Source organism: Notechis scutatus, chromosome 6, assembly GCF_049901735.1.
Source record: "Notechis scutatus isolate UNSWTSFEM ecotype Mainland chromosome 6, rNotScu1.2, whole genome shotgun sequence".
Classification (NCBI taxonomy): Eukaryota; Metazoa; Chordata; class Lepidosauria; order Squamata; family Elapidae; genus Notechis; species Notechis scutatus.
This window is the reverse complement of record NC_142014.1, coordinates 5,187,151-5,209,385: the sequence shown is the minus strand read 5'-3', so window position 1 is coordinate 5,209,385 and position 22,235 is coordinate 5,187,151. Positions and strand designations below refer to the sequence as shown.

General features: G+C 39.8%; 1 protein-coding gene across 13 annotated transcripts in view; it reads left to right on the top strand.

The window, feature by feature from the left end:
* Positions 1-19,767, top strand: part of NRCAM (neuronal cell adhesion molecule) — a 305,233-nt gene extending 285,466 nt beyond the window's left edge. For all 13 annotated transcript variants that reach the window (XM_087969234.1, XM_087969232.1, XM_087969230.1 and 10 more), the window contains one exon: positions 16,907-19,767. In XM_087969234.1, coding sequence (XP_087825360.1) covers positions 16,907-17,144 — 238 coding nt within the window. In that variant the 3' untranslated portion in view covers positions 17,145-19,767. The remainder of the gene's footprint in view (positions 1-16,906) is intronic.
* The last annotated feature ends 2,468 nt before the right edge of the window (positions 19,768-22,235 follow it).

The following is a 22,235-nucleotide window of genomic DNA, read 5'->3' as shown; positions in this document are numbered from 1 at the left end:
CAGATATGCTGAGTGGATCCAGATGCAAAGCAGCATTTCACTACACAAACTTTATCTCCCACATTGTTATCTCTCTTGAAAACAGTTCCTTTCTGATGGAGGTGCAAATTACTATTGCCTCTTTCTAGTCTTTTCTGTTCTTCCAAAAGTCTCCTGGTCACATAGTTCATATTAAATTATGCTCATTCATGGATTCAAGGCTGGTTACTAACACGTCCCATGTATCATTAAGGAAACTAAGCACAACATGCACTCTGTGTTCTTCTGAAAAATACAATTCCTTGCTTTTCTAATTCAAAGAAGGTTTTCCTCAAACTGGACACACCTCCAGAATATAGCCTTGCTCTATAAAGTTTTCTGGTGAGAGTAGCTGGCTAGTGATTTTTCATTTTGTTTTTGCCCCTCCATATTGAGATCTGGAGGATTGCTTACAATTGTCTACACATCCTCCCTCTGCAGAAACATCTCGCTCTTTCGGCTCCATGAGAGTTAATTCATCTCATTAAAATGAGCTACAGAAAATCCTCCTCCCATCCTGTAACAGATAGCATAATGCTGCCTTTACAGGCCAATAGACCTCAATTTCCCTAAGGCTCACAAAAAAACTTTTACCTCAGAAAAATACTACTGATGCTTCAGGGCGCTTCTGGGCCCGTAATCTATCAGGGAATTGCACAGCAGGTGTCCCAATGGAGTCAGAGACACTAACAAGAACTTGTGGTTTCATACTGTATAAATAAATATATTTACAGTAAATAAGTTAGGCGAACAGGAGAGTCATCAGGTAAATCAACACAGCAAGAACATCAGGAGGCAAATTACAGAGAGCACACACAGCACACAGAGGAAAAATATGGGAAACAAAGAAACTCCCCATTTATACTCAGCAACCAATCACAGCTCAGATTCCAACATGCAGTGGCCAGCTCTCTTTAACCAATTAGATATAATGTGTGTTCTTACTTATTGTCCAACTCTTCAGCTATTAAATACCCTAACACAATTTAAGCATATTGTACTTCCCCCCAAATAAGCCCTAGCATGATTTTTTAAAAGATGCTTGTAATATGGTTATCTACCCCAAAAATAAGTCCTACCCAAAAATATAAATCCTACCCCAAAAATAAGCCCCACAGTCTTTTACATTCAAACCTACAGCCAGTCAGGCATTTTCTGTAATACGTTAAAGCTTGCACGACCAGCCTTCTGTGCAACAATTGTGCACACCCTTTATGTTTGGTTCATTTAAAAGTATTGTTTGGACACTGCCACTGGTTTCCTTATAGTTCAAATCATATAAATTGTTCAGTTTCAAACCTTGTTCACACATCTTGTTATTGTTTATGATCTTACATGCACCCTTTGCAGAAATTGCCTTATACCTTCACAATCGACAAGACATACTCAGATCATCAGCCCGGGGGCATGATCAGAACAGGAGGCGGTGAGTGTAAAGGGGGCAACAGTGTCCAGCAGCAGCCACAGCCAGCCAGCCTCTTGGCTGGCGCACTCCAGGATTGCATACTCTTTGCACCACAGGTCGTCTGAGCACTGCAACCACTAGGCCAACTGTCCAAGCAGCAGGCAGAGGCATGGGAAGAAACACACAATCCAACCCACCAGAAAGGCCTTACAGTCGCCTGCTCCATCATAGCCGCGGGCAAGCAAACTCAGACAGTGGGACAGAATGGACGCCTGGACACAGGAGTCTCATTCTGCATGTGTAGCAGAGCTGGAGGATGACACTGGACAGTGGGGTCCGAGCACGCAGGGTGCCAGCATGCCCCCCCTGCCCCTTGTCTTGTCTCACAGTGGCAGCACCAGCAGCAGGCAGAGGAAGAAGCACAGGGGAGGCATGCGATCTGGCTCACTGGACGAACTGCACAGCTGCTTGTTCATTGTGGCCGCTGGCAAACAAAGATGGGACAGAGTGGGCGGGTGGTTGCCCGGCCACCTGCCTACTCTGTCCCACTGTCTTTGTCCGTGGACATGATAGGGCAAGCGGCTATGCAATGTGTCCGGTGGGCCGGATCATGTGTCTTCCCCCTGTACCTCTGCTTCCACCTGGTGCTTGGACAAATGACCCAAAGGTTGCAGCACTGTGATTCATCGCATGTGGGCTGCGCAGACCCCAGAGTGTGCAGGCCAAGGGGCTGCTGGGCTGCCAGTGCTGCTGAACACCATTGGCCCCCATGCTGTCACCATCTCTTGAGTTTGCACTGGAGTTTGCAGTGCACGGCTGGGTTGATCAGCCTCATGCCATGTTTCTCCCACGTTTATCTAGCTTATCTAGAAGTAAGTTGTGGTCTACTTTATAAAATGTCTTGCTGAAGTCTAAATGTATTATGTCTACAGCATTTCGCTACTCTACTAAGATATGAAGCAGAATCAAGAAGGAGCACTGCTTTCTTACATTCAGGTTTCTTTACATGTAGGAATTTAAAAAGAGAAAAGGATCAAGGAAAAATTTGACTTACACATAAAGTGGTAACTCAGCAATTTCCTGATCCAGATGTATGCTATCATACATACAAACCATACAACAAGATTGATTGTGATTAAGAAGTTTGACTAATGGTGGTTGAAAAATAAAATGCCATTAAGTAGACATAACTACCTGTAGATAACTTATACCTTAAGGACTTTTGTGGATACTTGTTGCTATCAGTGTTTCAAAAGTTTTTATCTATCTATTTATTTATTTATTTTGTTTGTCAAGCATGTATGAGAAAACAAGTATAAGTATGAACATAACGTATAAACATATAAGTATAAAGAAGTATAAGTATATACATAATAAATGAGTATGAATAAATGGATAAATGGGACCAGTAGGACAGGGACATTAAGCACGCTGGTGTGCTTATGCACGCCTCCTTACAAACCTCTTAGGAATGGAGTGAGGTCCACAATAGACAGTTTAAGGTTAAAGTTTTGGGGGTTTGAGGATGTAACAACAGAGTCAGGTAGTGAGTTCCAGGCATTGATCACTCTGTTGCTGAAGTTGTATTTTTGTAATTGAGTTTGGAGTGGTTTACTTTGAGTTTGTATCTACCGTGTTTCTCATAAAATAAGGTCGGACTTTATTTTTTTTTGACCCCTGAAAAAACGGCTAGGCCATCTTTTTGGGAGTGACTTATATTTCCCCCCACATGCACCCTCGCCTAGAGCGGTCCATGGGCAGCTATGCCTCCCCACCAGGCCACTCCTAATGGCCGATCATGATGGAGCATGGAGAGCTCCCTACCCCCGCCAAGCACCTTTGCTGCAGAGCCGGGTATGGTTCAGGCTGCAGGCCAGGTCAGTGGGCAGGCGGCGGCATGGATGGTGGCAGCGGGACACTTTGCATCACGGGACCTTCGTTGGCTGCTACTTCCTCTGCCGCTGTCACTTTCCCTTCTGGAGTGGTTACTTCTTCCATTTAAGGGAGTGCTAAGGGTGAATGAATGAATGAACCTTCCAATCCAAACATAAGAGAAAGGGAATCATCCTACAGATCCTTAGCACTCCCTTAAATGCACTCCCCATCTTCATCTCCTTGAAGGACAGAAATAGGATGGAAATCCACCTCCTGGATTTCTCTTGGCAAATTCCAAAGACACTCTTCCCTCTCTCCCTCCCCCCTTTTTCTTTCCCTAAGCTTCCCAGAGGATTCTTCTGCTGATTCATTCATTCATCTTCCTCCTCCCTCGCCAGTCTGTATTCTTAGGGAATTGATGGAGGGAATGAGAATAAACAAAGCTTAAAGAGGGGGGAAAGGTCCACAGGGGGAGGGGTTCAGGCGGCTGGAGCAAGAGGAGAGTGCGTGACCGTACAACTGAATGAGCCAAGAGAGTCCGTTTGAAGAATGAATGCAGGCGGGAGGGACAGACTCCGACAAGACCGTGACCCAAAGCTCTGAGATGGGAAGCAAAGCGGGGCATGGGGGGGAGAGAAATGATGGCATCACCCTCCCGCCACGGCTTCCATCCATCGAAGCCCGAATGACTCACCGATTTGCAGGATGTTGTCAATGCAGCTGCCGTCAAGCAAAGCAATGCCCCTGTGGAAGGGCAGGCAGTTCTCATCAGCCACAGGGTGTGTCCAGCCGCTGCTGGCAGCACTCCGAATGTGGCATAAGCTGCGGTGAGGGCGGAAGGGAAAGCAACAGTGGCAGAGGAAGCGGCGGCCGATGAAGGTCCCGCGACGCAAAGTGCCCCACCGCCACCGCCATCCATGCCGTCGCCCGCCCACCCACTGACCCGGCCTGCAGCCAGCACCATACCCGGGTCTGCGGCAAAGGCACTTGGCAGGGGTAGGGAGCTCTCCGCGCAGTGCCATGATCAGCTGTTAGGAGCGACCTGGTGGCGAGGCGTAACTGCCTGTGGACCAGTCCTAATGGCAAGTTTGCCCTCCCGCCCCCCAGCACCCCCCTGCTCCCCGCCTTTCTCCTAAATAGGCCCAAATTTTGGGGACGGGGCTTAATTTCACTCATGCCAATAAAACAGTGCTGGGCCTTCCTATTGGGGGGGGGTATTGTCAGAGAAACACAATATTGTTTGCCCATGTATTATTGTGGTTGAAACTGAAGTAGTTATTGACAGGTAGGATGTTGAAGCAGACAATTTTGTGTACTAAGCTTAGATCAGACCATAGGCGGCGGCATTCTAGGTTGTCCAGGTCCAAAATTTCAAGCCTGGTAGCATATTGTGAGCAGAGGAGTGGAGTACTCTTCTCGTGAAATACCTCTGGACTCGCTTAATTGTATTAATGTCCGTTACACAGTGTGGATTCCAGGCAGCTGAACTATATTTGAGAATTGGTCTGGTGAAGGTTTTGTATGCCCTGGTTTGCACCACAGTGTTACCGAAGAAGAAGCTTTACAAAATTAGGTTAACAACTCTTAATGCTTTTTTGGCAATGTTGTTAACAGTGAGCTGTGGGCCTTAGTTAGAACTTTTGAAATGAGTACTCCTAGGTCCTTGACAGAGTGAGGGTCATCTATGAGGTTGTATCTGCCCAGTTTGTATTTAGTGTTCTGATTTTTGTTGCCAATGTGTAAGGCAGAGCATTTGTTGGTTGAGATTTGAAGTTGCCAATTGTTTGACCATTCTGGCACACAGTCAAGGTGACTATGGGTAGCAGTATTGTCAGTGGTGTTAAATAGTTTTATGTCATCAGCGAAGAGGACACAGTTGCTTATAATATGATCACAAAGGTCATTTATGTAAATTAGAAAGAGAGTGGGTCCTAGAACATTGCCTTGGGGGACACCACTGTTAATTGGTGCAGGGTTTGATAGGGCACTCCTTATTTTGACTACTTGTTGTCTGTTTGACAGGAATGCAGCTAACCATTTGTGCAGTAATCCAGAAATGCCATAAGAGCATAGTTTTAACAGTAGTTTGTTGTGTACCACTGAATCAAGGGATTTGCAGAAGTCTATGTAAATTGCATCTATTGATTTACCCTGGTTGAGTTGTGTAGTCCAAATGTTTCTGCAGTGTAGGAGTTGTAGATTACAGGACAATTTTTTCCTGAAACCAAATTGTTTGTTCGAGAGTAGGTTGTTTGTCTCTAAGTGGAGGGTAATGGATTGGTTGATGATTGGTTCCATGATTTTGCAGGTGACACAACATAATGAGATTGGTCTATAATTTTTAACTAGGCTGGGGTCTCCCTTTTTGAAGATGGGAATAACTGTGGCTAATGACCAAATGAGCAAAGAGCTGGTTCTAAAAGATACCTTGTAGAATGTGCTTCGTGGTTTGGCTATTATGTGCCTCCTTCTTTTTCAAGAAGAAGAGATGGTTTTAGTTTGTGTAGTGCCTTTTCAGTGTTATCTTCTGTAAAATCAATATGTAGCAGATTGTTGCAATTAGTTGTGGTACAATTAGGAAATGTGGGGCATGAGCCATTGCTGTTGACCAAGACTGAACTGAAGAATGTGTTGAAAATATTAACCTTAACAGCTTCGTCATTATAGTCTTTTGGGTTAGGCCCTTTTAGGGGTGGCATGGTTTTTGAGTCTTTAAGTTTGATATTTATGAAATTATAGAAGGCGCGGGTGGATTTTGTGTGTAACAGCTTTTCCTCTTGTTTGCAACAGTAATTGGTGCATTCTGCCTTTATCTGACGGCATAGTGTTTTGTAGCCGCTTTTAAAGTTAGCTATATAGTTTTGTTTTTTTGCCAAAGAGATTGGGGGGGGGGGAGGGATTGGTGCTTCCTTATTGTTATGGGTAATTTGTTTTTTCTGGCTTTGGGGGTTACTATTAGTATATATAGTATAATGACTCTTTTGACTTTGAGCAAAAGAATTTTTTTATAATGGTCTTCAGCAGTATTACAGCCAGTGAATAGAATATGCCAATCAAGAGATGAGAGGTCGGCAGCTATGAGATCATAGTTGGCTTTTTTTAAAGTTATAATTTGGAGTCCTGTCATTATGACCCTGTTTGCAGGGATGTAAATTGAGACAACAGTCAATATTCTGTGGTCACTGTTAGAAAAAGGTTCTTTCATTTGTAGTCCATAAATTGTGTTTACAACATTTATGTAAATGAAAAGCCTGAGCCTCTCAAAGTTTTGTTTGCAAAGTTAAAGCACTTGTTGAACTTTGGAATTTTGAAAAATCTATTTTCTGTCTGTCTCTATGCCAATCTAGGTAGGTGATAGGTAGGAAGAAGGGAGCTACCTATGAAAACATACTTGCTATGTTTTCTATGCAGATATGAAATAAATTACACATTATGGTGATTATTTACATGTTAAATTTATGATGTTTACTTTTCTAAACACAAATATATTTCAAAATGTTTGATTATAATCAAAATTCAAAGGATGTGGCTTCTTCAGTTTATTTGAAACATTTTTAGTTTTAGACATCCCCAAAAGTTTCCATTTGAGCTTATTAAGCATATCAAATTACATATTCAGCAGACCAAATCAATAGTAAATAAATCCATACTGAATTCTCACTCTTTGAGTTAGCATATTATAATTATTTTAAATTGCCAGATTTTAAATGTATACTGTAATTGAGAGGATAGAATGTAAGAATAAGTAACATTAGAAAAGATGATGGGGGCTTAAAGCATTAGTTTGCATTATCAAGCTAATAAAATTTAACTAAAATCTGCACAATTAGGTCTGTTTTTTAGCTCTGTATGCTGAAAAAAGAATATACAGGTCACAATTTATATACAGCACAGATTAAATATGTGTATTTAATGCATCTGTATGCATTAAGATTTGCATGCAGATTTTAAAATATCAAGATGTAATTTAAAATAAAATGTATTTTTCATCAAATATGAATGATACTGAGAATATGTGTTTTCATCAAATATGTGTTTTCATCAAATATGATTGATACTAATAATGGTGGTTGAAAAATAAAATGCCATTAAGCAGACATAACTACCTGTAGATAATTTATACCTTAAGGACTTTTGTGGATACTTGTTGCTATCAGTGTTTCAAAAGTTTTTATCTATTTATTTATTTATTTTGTTTGTCAAGCATGTATGAGAAAACAAGTATAAGTATGAACATAACATATAAACATATAACATACCACTATATCAATTAACCTTGAAAAGTTTTCTTTGCAAGGCTAACATGATGTCCTTCAAGCTCCATGATACTGTTCTATGTTGATGTGAGCAAATATTTAGGCTAGCTGCATTGCTTTCTTCAGAACCTCTAAACGGCTGGCTGAGCTCCACTTACTTACCTCAATAGAAAACTGAAGGGAAAAAAACTGAACAAAAGAAGTCTGTTTTCCCTGTCCCACTTGCTGGGCTGTTGTCTTTGCCCTTTTCAATGAAGGATGGAGTAGAGCTGTGTCAGAGTTGAAGAGCACTGAAAAGGAATTCAAGTCTTTTGTAGAAATTTGAATGAAAGTTTAGTTTGAGTGCTGAGTGCATTTACTGAATTGAAATTTTTGTATCTATTACAGGTTTAAGAGATAGATGATGAACATAACATCATAGGCATGGATTTAGTTTATGATAGAGCATTATAATTAAAATCTAGCTATTTGACAAATATTATGGGTAGTGCAGCAAGTGTTGAGATGTGGCTTAGACCTTATGTCCATTTAAACAATCAGATGTTCTTATTTCAGACTTTTATAGTACCTACATTCTTACCCATTCTTCCTTTTCTATGTGATGGGCATTGTTTTGCAATCTTAGCAATTTTAAATTGCATGAATTTCAACTTCTAGAATTACCCAACATACTTGGCTGTGGAATCCTGGAAGTTAATGTCTCTATGTTTTCAAGTTGCTGAGAATGAGAAGCATTGTGATAGGATACAGAGTATAAAATAGGGACATAATTTATTTAATACTTGATTTACTTGATTTTTATCCTGCCTTTATTATTGTTTATAAATAACTCAAGGCAACAAAATTACATAATGCTTCTTCATCTTATTTTTCCCACAACAGCCCTGGGTTGGGCTGAGAAGATAAAGTCATCAAGCCAGTTTTCATGCCTAAAATGGGATGAGGACTGACAGTTTCTGGTTCCTAGACCAGCACCTTAACAACTAAACCTAATAATCTTAAATGTCAATGAATTAATAATGAATATTATTATATTTTTTTGGTTTGATGCTTACCTTTGCTTTGTTTGTTTGAGTCTTGATATCCAATCAAGAACTACTAAGATATTAATGTGGTGGATTTTTTCCCCACATAACATATAACTAAAAAGAAAACTTCAATTGTGTACAACTTTTTTTCTTTAATAGAAATTCATCAAAAAAGGAAATCTTCCAAATGCACTTCTTTCACAAGATTCAGATCTACTTTCTATTCTCTATGTTTCAGGGTTGTTCTGTATTTGACGTGAAAAGAGCTTTTTTACCATTTGATTGAAATCAGAAATCAGAAAAGAATTAGCATTTTAAATGGTCAATTTAGCAAGTTATAATTAAATTGAGATACGTAGCTTTTTTAATATTACAGAATATGCAGGAATACTCAACATTTAAAGCCTCAAAGGTTGCCCCCCTCTTATTAAAAATTCCTAGAACTGAGGCATATGCTGGGAAGATAAGGGCTAGCCTTTTAAAATATTGATTAATTTAGTTTAAATATCCTAGAAATAGCTTATTTAACACTATGACTAATTGGGAATAGGAAAAATGAAAGATCTATCCATATATAAGATTAAATTAGATGTCCTTTTCCACAGTATTTACTCATTTAAAATCAAATAGAGCTGAAATCTTAAACTTAACCCTATTTAAAGTTTAAACTTCACTGGATGTAGTTGGGCTTCCTTCTGAATAAACTTGCATTGGATTGTGCTGTTACTTAGAGTTAAACTAAAATGTGGATCTTAATATTAATTGTATTTAAAATAGCAGTGTATTTTTAACAAAACACCCCAGTGAGAATGAAAACAGAACACAAGTTGGGGTTGTGTAAAGTATAATTGTATCAATTTCTTGCTGATCTGTTCCTTTGCCACACACACACACACACACACACACACACACACACACACACACACACTGCTTTTTCCTTGAAGTTCCTATTTGCTGCAAATGTTACAATCCTGAGAAGAAGAATGAAATGGTCTGGAAATCTCAACTGTGTAACTTTAGCTTTTATTTCACCATTCACCATTTGTTTTGTTGTTTAAAAAGAGAATTAAATCTAAACAAACTATAAAACTGATCAAAGTGATTTGTAGTTTGGCTTTTAAAGATAACCTCAGCTTGACATTATACTTTGTTAGATGTTTTCAATACAGACAATACAGAGCAGCTGCTGGTTAAATCAGCACAGTCTTGTCAGTTTAATATTTTTATTGGGTTATAAAATAAGATACAAAATATGAAAGTAAATAGGAAAATGGTGGGGAGGAAGAGGGGGAAGAGAAGTAAGGGAGTATAAGAAAAAGAAAAAAGAAACATTGACTTTCGACTCTCTCTGTTGCAATAAAATAAGACACCAACATCAAATTACAACTTTTTTCCCCATAATAATATGAAAAAGTCATTTCTATAAATATCTATCAATCTAATCAGTAAAATCCAAAATCAAAGTTTCATTCTTTTCCATTTCAAGCACAAAGTGTATTTGCTTGTAACCTTTCCACATTGGAAGAACCTACTGGTTTTGTACATTTACTTATTTTATATACCGTATTTGCCGGCATATAAGACGACTTTTTTGCCCTGAAAAACATGCCTCCAAGTGGGGGGGTCGTCTTATACCGCCGGAGGACTCCGACTCCCACTTCGAGCTTGAGTTGCAGCCGGGAGGGAGGCTGGGGGGAGCGTGTGTGTGTGTGTGTGTGTGTGTGTGTGTGTGTGGCGGGTGTCACTCGCCACGCGCTGCGCAACCTTTCCCCCTCTTCCTTCCTTAGCGGTGTGGGGAGGAGAGGATTCAAGATCCTCACGTGCGGCGTACTTTTCTTTTTTTTTTTCTTTTTGCACGCAGGTTTTGCATGCGGGCGGCTGTAGGTTAAGGATGGGGGAGCCCCCGGGTGGGTTATCAGGTTTTACGGTGCTTCCAACATGTGCGAACGGTGGGAGAGCGGAGAAGAGAGCGAGCGAGCGCCCGCTGTGTGAAATCCTGCCGTCAAAGCAACACTGGGGGAGGCAGGGTATAAATTTACCAGGTTAATGTAGCAATGGTGATTAATGCCCAGAACATTGTTTGCGGGTATTGGGGTGTGTGTGTGTGTGTGTGTGGTGGTGGTGAGGAGAGGTTGTCCTTTGAATGCGGAAAAGTAGGTGTGACCTTGTGTAGGAAAATAAAGAGATCCTTTTAGCGTGTTTGGCTTCTTTGCCTCCCCTCGTTCGTTTTGATGTGGAGATAATGGCCTTCGGGCGGGAGGGGAAGAAAACTGTAGCTGGATCATTTCAAATTTCACTTACTCTCCTGCCTCACTTCAATATGTCTGAGCGACTCCAGATACTGGAAGACTTTTTGAATGAAAGTGTTACCTCCATATATTTTTTTTAAAGAGGGCCACTTGGGGAAAAAAAAAGATTCTAAGGAATTCCTTGTTTCTTGATTAAAGAGAAGGCATTGAATATACTGTTCCTTGGCAGCCTTTTCAGTGTCCGGGTTTTGGTGTGTGTGTGTGTGTGTTGTGTGTGTGTGTGTGTGTGAGAGAGAGAGAGAGAGAGAGAGATCAGCTGTATTGAGAAGAGAACGTTTCCTGTGTTCTCATTTTATTTACAACATATTTTACGCTTAATGGTAAGCAATGAAAAATATTTTTAAAACTCATTTCTAAACTCCATAGCTATTGGCATATTCTTGGTTCAAAATTGGATTAGCTCATTTCAAAATTGTCCAAAGCAGAAAAGTGCGTCAAAAAAAAAAAAAGTGCAAAAGTGGAAGGTGTGTGGAAGAGGGGTAGTCTTATACGGCGAGTATATAACAAACTCTATATTTTGAGTGGAAATGTTGGGGGGTCGTCTTATACGCCCAGTCGTCTTATACGCCGGCAAATACGGTAAAAAGAAGTTTAATGAATCTTGCTGAGTCAGTCATCTGTGTGTTTTCTGGAATTGAATTCTGCTGCAAATTCTAACAGGTGCTCTCAGGGTTGACCCAACCGCGGGCTTTAAGAGGCTGCTATGAAACACTGGTGTATTCTCCTCAATAGCCGGGGCAACCCCAGTTGCACTGTGAGCGGGTTGATGATCTTTACTACGGGGAATGGCCCCATGAACTTATGTCCCAGCTTCTTGCTGGGAAGCTTTAGCCTTAAGTATTTTGTGGATAGGTAGACCTTTCCCCCCACTTGGAATGAGTGTTATGGGGCTCGGTTGTTTGTCTACCTGTTGCATACAGGTCTGCGCTTTCTTGACATTTTCCCACGATGCTTTCAGTATCAACATCCAGCCAGTCAAACTGACTAAGGAGGGGGGTTCCCTTGAGTATTCCGGCATTGGGACATAGTCCATACTGCTTACTACCTTGAAAGGTGCTACTGTGAACAGTATTATTGTAAGCGACCTCTGCGAATGGCAGAAGGTCAGGCCAATTGGACTGCTGGTAGTTCACGTAGCACCTCAAGTACTGTTCTACCATGGTATTCAATCTCTCTGCCCCACCATTGGTGGGGCTCGGATGGAATGCCGAGCTAAGGCCCTGGGATGATCCAATGAACTGCAAGAACACCCTCCAGAACTTCGTCGTGAATTGGCCGCCTTTGTCCAATAGATGATTCTATGCAGTCCTCCATGCAGGTGGTAATGTGCTTCAGGAAGAGTTTGGCTAATTGGTGGGCTGAGGGTAGTCTGCTGCAGAGTATGAATTGTGCCTGCTTGGAGAATAAGTCCCCCCCCCCTTCCAGAAGGTGGCACCAGTTTAGTAGTGCCCATCTTACCGCAAAAACCTCTTTTCCCCACATTGCCCACCGTCTCTCCGTGTCAGTGAGTTTACAGGATGTATAGGCACAGGGCTGAGGTTCCCCTGGGAATTTCCTTGGAGTTAAGATGGCTCCTGCCACCACGTCACTGTTATTGGCTTGGATGATGAAGGGTTGTTTGGGGTTGGCATGTTTCAGTACTGGTTCTCTTGCAAATAGCTGTTTTAGTGTCTCAAATGCCGCTTGGCAAGGGAGGTCCCACTGGAGGGGTTGCCAGGGCAGGGTTTCACCCCTGGGCTCCCTGTTTTTAGGAGGTCTGTCATACGTTTGGCAGTTTTCGCAGAGGAGGGGATGAATTGCCTGTAAAAGTTTGCAAATCCCAGGAAGCTTTGTAGCTGTATGCGGGTGTGAGGGGGTTGCCACTCTAGGACAGCCTGTGCTTTGTCTGGGTCCATCTCTATCCCATCATTTGACACTCTGTAGCCTATGTAGTCTAGCCATGAGCGATGAAATTCACATTTTGACAGCTGGACATACAGGCTTGCCACCAAAAGCTTTCCAAATACCTGACAGACTAGGGATATGTGTTCCTCCATGGTCTCGGTAAAAATGAGAATGTTGTTCAGGTAGATGAGGACCCTCTTGTTAAAGGTGCTCATGCAGCGTTTAGTTTATTAGTTGCATAAACACCAGTGGGGGCGCCTGCAGCCCAAAAGGCATGGCTTCAAATTGGAAACTCCCTAGGGGGCAGTTGAAGGCGGTTTTCCATTCATCTCCCTCCCTGATTTGGACTCAGTAATAAGCTTCTCTGAGGTCTAGTTTGGTGAAGACCTTGCCTTTGAAATAGCATGTCCTTCATGAGGGGGAGGGGGTTGATCTTGTGGCTGGCTGGGCTGCCACGGCTTCCCGTTGGTCAGATGGTCTCCAGTCTGGTTGTTCTCTCTCTCTAGGGCCCAGCTGCCTCTGCATGTAATTTGCACACAAGCCGCTGTCAACCTTCATTGCCACTTGAAACCAGTCAAAGAACCAATTTGGAATGTCCCGATAGATGGTGATTTTCCTGATCTACTTATCCAGGCTCTCTGAAAAGATAGACTAGTAGCTCCTCTGGACAGGGCGATAGCTTCCCTATGACCCTTCTGAACTCACAAATGTGTTCTTTAATGGGTTGCCCTCTCTGCTTTAAACTCCGTGTCCCCCGCATACTAATCATCCTCCTGGTTTCCAGTTCTTGCAGGAATTCATCAACGTCTTGCAGCTAGGGGGCTCTCTTATGGAGGACTGCCACTCTTTTGCTTCTCCCTCCAGTCCCATGACAATGGCATTCACCATGGATCTATGAGATAGGTAGATGTGTCCATAGCAGTCTAATTGGATTCCAGCGGAGTCAAGGAATAGAGCCAGTTGGTCTGGGTCCCCATCAAACGTTCCCCTGAATCGGGGTGGCTTGTTCAATCCTGCCACTCCCTCTTCTCAGTTTTCCATTCATCCCTCCTTAATGTGAACTCTATAGTAAGCTTCCCTCAAGTCCAGCTTTGTAAAGACTTTTCCTTTGGCTAAATGTTCCAGCATGTCCTTCATTAGCGTCAGCAGGAAAACATTTTACACACACACTAACACACACACACACACACACACACACACACACACACACCATTTAACCCTTTATAATCCATGCAGAGATGAAGAGACCGATCCTTATTTTCACGAAACAACACTGGAGTGGTGTTCTGACCCAAACCTGGTTCCAAGAAAGCAAACACAAGACAAAGGCAGCAGTACAATCTGTTTAAGTTTCAGCTAAGAATCCTGTTTCTTCACAGATAAAAGGCTGCTTCCAGCTAATTAGCTCTGATAAGAAAGACCCTTACCAATTTTTTTCAAGTCTGACAAAAAACAACAGATAAGAAATAGTTTACAAGAGTCTTCAAATACCAACTTCAATGTCCACGAGGCTGTGTTCAAAACTTCTTTGTCTTCTGCAAAGAAGGTTAATTTCACAGCTGGCTTTTATCTTCTTGAAGGAGGGGCAATTACCTTGCAGCCTTACTCCCGAGTCGCCCGAGCTATTGTAACTGTTCTTTCCTCCGAGCAATCCTTCGTGCACACGCACTTGGCACAGGCTCCTCTGGAACCTCCTCATCACTGCTGCCAGCCCCCACAATCTCTGAAGGCAGCAGCCCACTCCCTAATGGTCCTGGCCTCTCATTTGAGTCCTCACTGTCCTCAGCCATCTACACCTGCTGCGGGCTAACCAGAACAAGTGGCCACCAGCAGTCTAGCTGGTTGGATGAATCCCCGCTACAAATTCTTATCCATAAAGTTCATCCAACTCTTGTGAAATCATCAAATAGGCTTGGGGAATTTCTCCCCAGGGAGGATTTCTATGGCAGTCTGGGGGTGATGAGGCAGGAGCATATCAGAGATACAGCTGGAGCTGCTCCCTGAGGAGCAACAGAGGTCACTGCCTTGACTGTGGAAGCAGCCACTCCCCCTTCTGCCAGGCTGGTCTCTCCATACGATGGCTGGGCAGGTTTCTGGGCAAGGGTTTCCCAAGATCTCTTGATCACCTCATATAGCAGTAGCAATGCATGGCTCAGCATGAGGTCCTCCTTGTCGGAGTCAGGCAGAGCAAAGTCACCCCTCTGGTGAAGGTCACCCCTGGTGGGTGCTCTTCATAGTCTTCCAGCCATCCTACACCTAGTGACCATCTGGCTTAGACTGGCTTCTCATTGAGTTGCAGTTCCTCCACACTCCTTCTCATAATAGCTCTGTCATGGCGGAGGAGAGGTTGATCCCAGTGCTCTGAACTCTTCCCGGTCACTCCTGTGGGTTGACATTGAGTGTTCAACCCTCACGGTAGACTAGGGTCTCTGGGTTGGCTGATAAAGCAGTTCTTGCCTAATGTCAGGCCTGCCTCATTTCACAACTCAAAAAAGAACCCCCCCACAACTCCATTGTATTAAAGAAGAGGTACTTTTACTAAGTTTGAAATGATAGCAGCAAAAGCAAGGCAAGATCTGATTCAAAACACATGAAGGTTACACATTGAAAGACACCTAAATCCCTCCCCCCAGGGTTCAGCACTGAGATTCCAATCAACCTTCAGCATGATGTTGTGGGAAAGCTCCTCTTTTTGTGTATTTGGTATTTTGTGCATTTGGAGTCTCCGGATGGTTGATCTTGACAGAGTATAAAAAACTCCACTCATCAGCACCATAATTCATGAGTACAAACCTGCCTTCCAGTTCTCATGGGACTGCTACACACCAGTTCACTTCTCCATCCCAAATGCCCAAGACCTATGGGTCTATGGGAGCTGATAGCAAACATGCTGCAGAAACCCATGCTGGAGAATCTGTGGCTGACAGCTACCAGGTAAAAAAAGAAAGTCCTACCATAGACAATAGTGTGTAACTTTTTATAGAAATAGAATGAAAATAAAGGTATAAAACCACTCAAATATTCACCATGTTTATTTGATACACTTAGAATTGATTCATTACCAGATACTGTTGAAGTCTGTGCCTCTATAGTAGCATAAACAGGAGATAAATCCATGACATACTGATTTGTAAAATAAATTCACCAATACATCTAGCTCAGTATATAAAATAGCAAGGAATCCATTTCTATATAAATGAATTCTACATTGTTAAGATAGTACACAATTGTATCTGTTAAAATAATGTAACCAAGGCATCACTGCTCCCATACAACATAAATACGTTGTGCATTACTTGCTTTGGAGTAAGGTAAGAACCTTGTGTACCTGAATGACACATTATTACAAATTTCTGCATAGCTAATTACTAAATTGGGAACTGCAATGTTGTTATCATTTCAGCAGAGCAGCAAAATATATATTTTTATATAATTGTGCACTTTCTCCAGTAGCTTTAGATAACATCTATGACTTTATCCAAACCTGGCAACAACTATTTATAAAAATATTTATTTATTCTGTGGAAACATTTAAATGTATGATTGAGTTCTCATTCTCATTCAATTAAATACTGATCACTGTCAGGGTATAGAGTCTGCTTTTCTTCTTAGGCTATTTTCATTTGTTTCTTCAGTACCCTTTTAATGAAATATATACAGTATGTCTCTTAAAATGTAAGGTTAAATATTCAACCCTGGTATGTGTAACATAACAAATTATGCCAATCAGAACATATTTATTTTATTTTCCTAATGAAGGAATCAATGTTTTCATATAATCAAATTCATTTCTAATTCATATGAAGAAAATTAAGAAATTTAACAAACTAATTTCAATGCACAATAGCTTTTATATTTGAAGACTGAAAGGCCATATCTAATGCTTGCACATTTTTTATTCTGGTACAAAATTTGAAGTAAAGAATGCTGTTCTGCTACTGGAAGCTTTTTGTGGTTAATCCATGATTGTACCATGTATTCATGCCAATTGCATTCTATTAATTTGTGTTTATCATGCAATAACTAAATGTTGGCAAAAATCAGTATGCATCATTTATTTCTTAGTTAACTATAGAAAATATATTTGTTGTAATTGTTTCTAAAAGATGGCTCCTTTATTTTTTTTTTCAGTGACGCGGATGATCACAAGCCTCTGAAAAAAGGAAGCAGGTCACCCTCAGACAGGACTGTGAAAAAGGAAGATAGTGATGATAGTTTAGTTGATTATGGAGAAGGAGTCAATGGCCAGTTCAATGAGGATGGCTCCTTTATTGGACAATATAGTGGGAAAAAAGAGAAAGAACCTGCAGAAGGAAATGAAAGTTCTGAAGCTCCTTCCCCAGTTAATGCAATGAATTCATTTGTCTAATTAAATAAACTATTCCATATCAACATCTACATCACCTTTATATTTGTTCCCCTAATTACAGATAAGAAAAGAAACAAATATTCTAACCAATGAAGTGTTTTTTCCTATAAGTGCATATAGATGAAACTGCTAGAATTTATAACAAAAGTAAATCTAAATCAGAATGCAAAACTTGAAGCATTTTACACAGCATTTGTTTATAAAGATGTTAAGATGAGGAACCCTTAATGTGTGACCAAGTTAATACTGCAAATGCAGTATAATGCATGCAAAGTGTTGCATATATATAAAAAAAATCAGTTATGCCAGTGAAAATGGTTTTTCATAATTTGTTAAACAGTCTTCAACTAAATCCCTCAAGTCCATTCCCATTGTCAGAGTGTTATAGTAGTATTATATAGAACTTCAATGTCTTTGTGGACATTGCTGTGAAATTGGTGACAATGTCTAGCTTAATGTCATTATGTCTCTTGCAAGACAATTAGGAACAGGATGTACAGTATATGATTGAAAATGACTAAGTATGACACATTTTCTGATGCTAACTGAGATTCTGATACCTGCTTTTTCTTTCTCTTATTTTATAAGCTTTTTAATTACAAAGTATTACTGCACCACAGTCTTCTATTTTTTGAAATATAGTACCCATTGGGTTTTACATTTTCTTTTGTTATAATTCATTTTGGAGTTGTACATTTATAGATGTAACATTTTCAAATTATAAAAAGTTAAGACCAGAAGTGTACATGGCAAAATATATTCAGTACCTCCAAATAATGTGCATGTCAGGCTACAGAACTTTTTCCCGTTCAATTAACCATTTTCCCATTCAATTAACAAGAATGAACTTCTGAAAACCAAATGTATCAAAAGGAATCCTTTATTGAGATGAGACAATTCATGTAGGGGTTCAAAGCAACGTCTAAGATCCCTCAGGCATACAGGGATAGATAAGGGAGTTTAGAACCCCTCCCCTTATCTTGATGTGTATTTAGTGAAACAAAAGCCAGTATGTTAATTCCCCATCCCACCCCTTCTGTAGAAATGATCTTTTTCACAATTTCCCAGGGCATACCTAATTTCCCTCCACCCCCTTTTTAGAAAAACTTTTCCAGAGATTCCCAGGACACATCTCACTGGGGAATTTTTATGGTCTTCTCATCTCCTGGCTGTGCCTCTCAGAGGTGATAGGTTCCGGCCATCTGGGTTTTCTCTCTCCATTGTATCATGTGTGGGTTATACAAATTCAATATAAGATTAAATATATTCAGGTTACATCAAGAAAGGATTTCTTTATCAGTCCCCCCCTTTTCTTCTTTCACTGAAGAAATGATAGATACACGGATCATTATGTACTATAACTGGTATCATCCACCAGGAAGCTTTCTAAACATGGTAAACATGGTGGTATTTAAGCAAACACCAAACAAATGCAGAAAGAGTACTTGCAGGGATGTTCCCAATGTATTTTGTCCAACTCAGTTGACTTAACAGTGTGCAATTAATTGCCAAAGTAATTTAATCACTTTCAAATACCCAGATATGTTGATTTGATTAGGAGTGGTTTGTATTTAAGTTACATTAACACTCATTGAGATTTCTTTATTTATGGAGATAACTATAAAATATAACTTGCATTTTTATGATCTTATGTGACTTATAAAAAAATGCTGCATTAGTATATTTTGCTAATGTAAATTCTCAAAATAATATGCTAATACAGCATCCTCACAATAGCATATTTATCTCTCAGTCAGAAAATCAGAATATAGCTTGGCATGAAACAGGGTATAGAATCCTACAAAAGAGTTAAATCATTTAATAAATGCTAAGTTTAATTTTATTTAAATGGCCTCATATTAATTGCAAATTCCCTCCCATAAACACACACATGCACGCACAAAATTAACATTGGTTTACCTCCAAATATAAAATGTTATATTGAAAAATGCCCAGTTTCATTTGCCAATCAATTGGTATTTCATAACTTGCATCAAGTTTAATTTTAAGTAAGCTTTTATATGTAGATATTTTGTTGAATTTGTACATACACTTAAAGTGTAGATGCTATATGCTATTAGGTGTCATAAATAAAAATATTTTGGTTGTACTGTGTAAGAAGTACTTTAACCAATAAAGTGCTTGGTATTTTAAATTCAAAATGCATATAAATTCAATCTGGGACAATGAAAAATTACTTTTCCCATTGCAGTTTTTCAGGTCATGTGCTAAGGTTTATTACTGTGTGATGCTTCTGTTTTATCATAAGAATGATTAACACCTTATTTAGAAATTGCACAGCATTAATGTGTGACCAAGTGCATCTAATATTTGAGATCACAATATATTTGCAACTTTGATGCATATACTGTGTATGTAAAGCACAATTTTCAATCCCATCTCATTAGCAGTCCAAAAATAAAGTAGCTGTCGAGCACTAATTGAAAAAGCACAAAAGGGAAAATTTCTACCAAGATATTCCAACAGTATTGGAAACCAGTATAAGTTTACAATTAAATGGAGATATGAAGATTATCCATGCATATGAAGATACACAGTTAAGGTTACTTCTGTTATGATGCAACACATTTTGTATTAAAATAAATGTGGTTTTAAAATTTCACTTGTTCTCAGTATATTGTTTGCCTGTAGAGCTCAGGAGATAGTTTTACCATATCAAAATATCATTAAATAAAACTAAATAAAAGTAAGACCATTTGACCATTTTCTGCATTAGCGTTTAAGAGATATAAAGAGATATCTGTCAAAATCTATCAGAACACAAAGCTTAGAATGGAATTAACATTTCAATATGACCTACATCTTTAGTGCTTTACAGGTTTCAAAAATGATTTGGAAGAAATACTTCTATTCATTTAGCAACTCTTTAAGCAGAAATGTCATTCTACTTTTTCAAACTTCAAGCATAAGCCTCAATAAGACAGGCTGCTTGAGTAGAGAGGTGCTTTGCTGTTGTAAAATCTGAAGTACTTCTTTCTAATCTTTTTCAAAGTATGCACTGCCCTACAAAATATCCCCAGAAGGGCTTATCTTTTATCATTATCTTATTTTTCTTCAAAGTCATAAAGTTTTACAACTTCCATCCAGAGGTGGTATTCAGCAGGTTCTGACCAGTTCTGGAGAACCGGTAGTGGAAATTTTGAGTAGTTCAGAGAACTGGCAAATACCACCTCAGACTGAAGATTTTACAGTGTCCTTCCCCTGCCACGTCCACCAAGCCACGCCCACAGAACCAGTAGTTAAAAAAAATTGAATCCCACCACTGCTTCCATCCATTTTGCTGCATATAAAGAGCCCAAGACAATAACCATCTAGGGAAAAGCTAATTTCACTGCTAAGGGAGGAGGTGACGTATTAACAGCTTCTTCTTCTTCTTCTTCTTCTTCTTCTTCTTCTTCTTCTTCTTCTTCTTCTTCTTCTTCTTCTTCTTCTTCTTCTTCTTCTTCTTCTTCTTCTTCTTCTTCTTCTTCTTCTTCTTCTTCCTCCTCCTCCTCCTCCTCCTCCTCCTCCTCCTCCTCCTCATAACATGTCATAACTGCCAACAAAATATAGTAAAGTAATTGCATAATATGTTCATAGTCACATATGTGGGGGGGGGGCTATGTGGCTATATGACTATATATATATGTATGGTGTGTGTCTGTGTGTCTGTGTAAAAGAAGAAACAGACATCTTGCAATCTCTGGAACTAATTATATTTATTATACTTACTAAGTTTCCATCAGCCTCTACTGGCATCGTCAGAGTATTAAACTACCATTAGAAAGATCTATGCCTTTATATATCATTAATCAATTTCTGTGGAAACAACCTAAATATAGCAATATTAGAAGCAGGCTGATTCAAATGCAACAAAGCTATAGTTTTATTCTTTGTCCAAGAGATATAGATACCGATATATATATATGACAGAAACAGAGACAGACAGAGAATATAAAATCATACCACATACATACATATATAATTGATTTATTAAATAAATCATATGTATAGATGGATGGATGGGTGGATGGATGGATGGATGGATGGATGGATGGAGAGATGGATAGGGGTGGGAGATTGCAGGGGTGGGCTGTTGGGGGTTTGCAGGGGTTTGAGAGAGCCCCTAGCTAAGATCCCACTCTTGGCTGGCACCGCCCACCCAGCAACTGGGCAGAAAACCCTTTGCTAAAATTTTTGAAGCCCATCCCAATAGTGTGTGTGTATAATTTATTTAAATTATTAAATAAATTTATATTTCCAGCCAACTCACAGCCCCCCTCTCCCCCTCCTCTCTCTCTGTCTCTCTCCCTCCCTCTCTCTCTCTCTCCCTCCTTCCCTCTCTCTCTCTCTCTCTCTCACGCACACACACACACACTCACACCATATGTATATAATGATGGAGATTCTTGAGATTTATTTGACATAATTTGGAAAAATATGACTATTAACTAATGCCAAGATGTGATAAACTGCAGTTTATTCACTTAAATCATTATGTTCATATAATAACTTTGAATGCATGTGACACAAATATACATTTCTTACCGTATTGATCCATTCATTGGATTGCTATCTAGCTTTTCTCCAGGGGGTCATATTCCACCACACATTGTGAGATGAATTGAGGTATGAGTTATTGACTGGCCTAAAGTGACCCTATGAAAAATCTAAACTTGAATGTCAGTCTCCTGATTCTACTTTAGCATTCTAACTGAATTGTAGTTTCCAACATCAAAACATTATTTCTATAGAGTTACAGAAAATGTTTGGTACTATGTGACATAGCACTACATTTATAAACCAAACAAATACATTATGGTATAGCATATAAACCAGGGCTTTGTTTTGCAGTCATCTTCCATCTATGGGTTTCATCAACCTTAACCATGATACTCTAAGTAATAGCACTCAAATGAAGAGAATAATACTAATTGAGCAATGAAATGGGAAAGCTAATGTCACAACATTGTGATGCAGATGAAATGTCTGGGCCCCAGTCTGTGAAATGAAATTGCATTTTTTCATTTAAAAAGATGAAGCCTATTTTTATTTTAAAACATCATTATGGTATTGTTGGAAGAAAAATCC